The sequence below is a fragment of the Petaurus breviceps genome, unplaced genomic scaffold (genome assembly GCF_028583685.1).
Source record: "Petaurus breviceps papuanus isolate PSGF00001 unplaced genomic scaffold, PetGlider_PUasm1.0 184, whole genome shotgun sequence".
NCBI lineage: Eukaryota > Metazoa > Chordata > Mammalia > Diprotodontia > Petauridae > Petaurus > Petaurus breviceps.
In genome coordinates, this window is record NW_027185793.1 from 4155396 (window position 1) to 4158693 (window position 3298).

A 3298-nucleotide genomic window follows, 5' to 3' on the forward strand; every position below is an offset into this window, starting at 1 on the left:
GCTAGCATTTATATAGCACCAGTTATGTGCCAGGCATTGTTTTAGGCACTTTACAAATTTTATTTCATTTGGTCCTCACAACAACCCTGGGAGGTAGGTGCTATTATCATCCCCATTTTGCAGATGAGGAAACTGAGGCAAATAGAGATGAAATGATTTGCAGCTAGTAACTGTGTGAGGTCAAATTTTAACTTAAGTCTCCCTGAGCCCAGGTGCAGCACTTTATCCAATATGCTACTTAAGTGCCCCAAGTAGACAGGTGGGATATTCAGCTATACCATTTATTAATGTTGTGCCATAGGCAAATCACTTAACCTCTCTAAGTTTCAGCTTACCCATTTTAAAATTGGGATAATACTTTTACTACTTAGCTTTTATATGTGAATATGATTTTTATGAGAAAGACACTTTACAAATGGAAAAAAAGACCCCACTAAGTAAATGTGAATTATACTGCTTGGTACAAGGAAGTACTATAATCTGATCTTTCCAGTTACTCTTGATTAAAGTCATTTTATTTCATTTGTTCTTAATATTCTGAATTAAATCAATTTCCTACATCATGAAACCATAGCCAACAGGTAACATGCTAACTTCTCTTGTCCCTGTTGCATATCATACCTAGGGGAAAAGGCAGAGTATCACAAACTCCAAAAGAAGGTTGTAGTAAAACAAAAAGTTCACTTTTATTTTAATATCATTTAAGACAAGGAGGGAGTTGAAAGGGAGGATCACAATATTTTATTCTGAGTGTTAAGAATTCTGGTTTTCATATACTGGATTACTTACAGTAAAAAAAAACATATTAATACTACTTTTTTCTTGCTTCTGCATTAACTGATAATTAGCACATGGATCATGCTACCTTGGGAACTATGATTTCCTTCACATTCTGGTTTCCTCCAAAGGTTGGTTCATGAAGTCTTCAATAGCTTGGTGCAAAGGGAGCCATTTTGCAATGGAGGCTTTCAAAGCTGTAATCCAGCTGCAAAAAGGAATTATATCAGTCACCGAATAGAGTTACACATGCAGAAGGCAAGTAAAATGAATAAAAATCAATTTTTAGAAATTGGTTCACTAGGTTGCTTAATTTAGGTGTCATGTACTAACCATTAGTAAACCTCTAAGAACAGGAATGATCTCAGAGGGTTCTGGTCATATATGAGTGCACATAGTCATCACAGGTAAAAGGCAAAAAGTCACAGTTATCTCTAAACCTTGAGACAGTTTATCAAATACATCCACAGACACATGTAGCACACAAAGCTGATACTGAATAAGCCCTTTGAGTTTCAACAGAGAACAACAAATACCTCTCTTCCTAACCACCCCAATAGAAAGACATATAAAAACTCCTACATGTCCTCAAATACACTGCACTGCTGTAGCTACAAATACTTTCTTGCCAAGAATGTCCCATCTTCTTCTTGCTACCATCCCACCCTAATTGCTCTGTATTCATGATAGCACACTGGAATGGTACAATCATTAATATTGTCAATGCTTATATTGTGTCTTCTGAATAAATACACAGTCTGAATGAAGGACCACCATGGAAAGAAATGCTCCTGGCTCAAACTGCCACAGCTGTTTCCTTGTGGGGCTTTGGAACTTGTCTTCCCTGTTATGGTAACATGGGTATTAATAAGGAATGAACCATCTCTACATTTTTGTGGATTGGGTCGATTTCCATAATGCAAGAATTCTTGGGACAGGCAATTCCCACCCTTCTCCATTCAGAAAGTTCAGGTAGCCTAACTTCCTTCCATGTCACAAGGAAAACACTTTATTGAGCCCTGAGTTAGTTTTTCCATGGTTATCAATGCATCACTGGGGATATCATAATCAGACAAATGCTATTTTTTCAGAATTTTCTTTCTAGATTATGTAAAAGTAAATAATCCTTGTACTGAGACACTTTCTAGGTAACAGAATGTGGAGATATATACTCTCTTATCCTATCCTCTACCATATTGAGAAATTTATCAAATCAATCAATCAAACAAAAGCATTTATTAAGTGCCTAGTCTGTGGCAGGTATTGAAATTGTTTCTTATTGGTAAAATTCACTGATGGAATTTAGCTGACAGATTCTACTTTATTATTCTCTTTTCCTGTCCAGAGAGAGTGGAAATCTTATATGAAAAGGCTCCAACTTTCTCATTAGAGTGACTGAATAGCTCTGTCATTATTATATCAGTGACATTCACTCTGATGCTGTACAGGGAACATTGTAATCTGTCACTTTACTTGACTAGCAAGGGCGTGATAAAAAGATGATGTCAACTCATTTGGCAAAAACTTTTACAATACTAATTTAATTAATGTCCTCCCCTAGGTTTGTCTTATGCATAGACAGACTAGACAGTTCCCTATGTGGTATGATTAGAGGAATGGAAGGAAGACAAGACATCTTCACTCCTACATCATCTCTCCCCATATACCTCCCTTTTCCACCCTATCACTTGTCACCGATACCTGAAATTCCATAACTAGAACACTCTGCCTTTGGGTTAACCCATTATCTCCTGCCAAAATGTAGAGGAGTCTTACATATAATAAGTGCTTTAAAGATATTTGTTGACTCGAATCTGAGGACAGATTTAGTCTTTTGAGCTATTAACACCATGGTTAACTAGATCATTTATATTGTGGCAGAGAGTTGGGAACAGGTTTTAATAAATGAGAAGAGGGAATAAGTTGGAGTTCTAGCCCTCCAGAAAGTAGAGCAGCTAATAACTTCTTGACTTAGCTTAATAGGTTTATCCCTCAAAAGTGAGGGAAGGAGCAAGAGGAACTATTATTTTGGACTTGATTCTGGGCAAGAAGAAGGAACTAGTTTTGAAATAGAAAGAATGGGAACTTGGTGGGAGGGAACCACACTGTCTAAGAATTTGCGATAAAAAAGACAAGAAAAATTATACATACTTTGACAGGTGCACTAAATTTGGGAAGAAAAGATTTAAATAGATTCAGAGAAAGGTTAGATAAGATTTTTTACCTAATGACGGCCTAAAATCCTGTAGGGGAAACTAGTTCAGAAATGTTGGTAAGCTCTCAAGAATGAAATTCTGAAGAAACAAGTAGAAACGCCTCCAATGAAGATGAGGGAGCTAGCTAAAGAGACTGATGTGAATAAAGGAACGAGAGGATTCCAATTGATCTTAGAGCTGAAGTTTCAGAGAAGAGACAGACACACAGAGAGACAGAGACACAGAGAGAGAGACAGAGACAGAGAGACACACACACAGACACAGAGACAGAGAAAGAGACAGAGACAGAAACGGAGAGAGAGAGA

The 3298-nt window shown here is 37.0% G+C and overlaps 1 protein-coding gene across 1 annotated transcript in view; it reads right to left on the minus strand.

The window, feature by feature from the left end:
- Window positions 1–700: 700 nt before the first annotated feature.
- Window positions 701–3298, minus strand: part of LOC138161196 (uncharacterized) — a 163973-nt gene continuing 161375 nt past the window's right edge. Inside the window, exon 11 of the mRNA XM_069088044.1 lies at window positions 701–985. Coding sequence (XP_068944145.1) covers window positions 886–985 — 100 coding nt within the window. The 3' untranslated portion in view covers window positions 701–885. The remainder of the gene's footprint in view (window positions 986–3298) is intronic.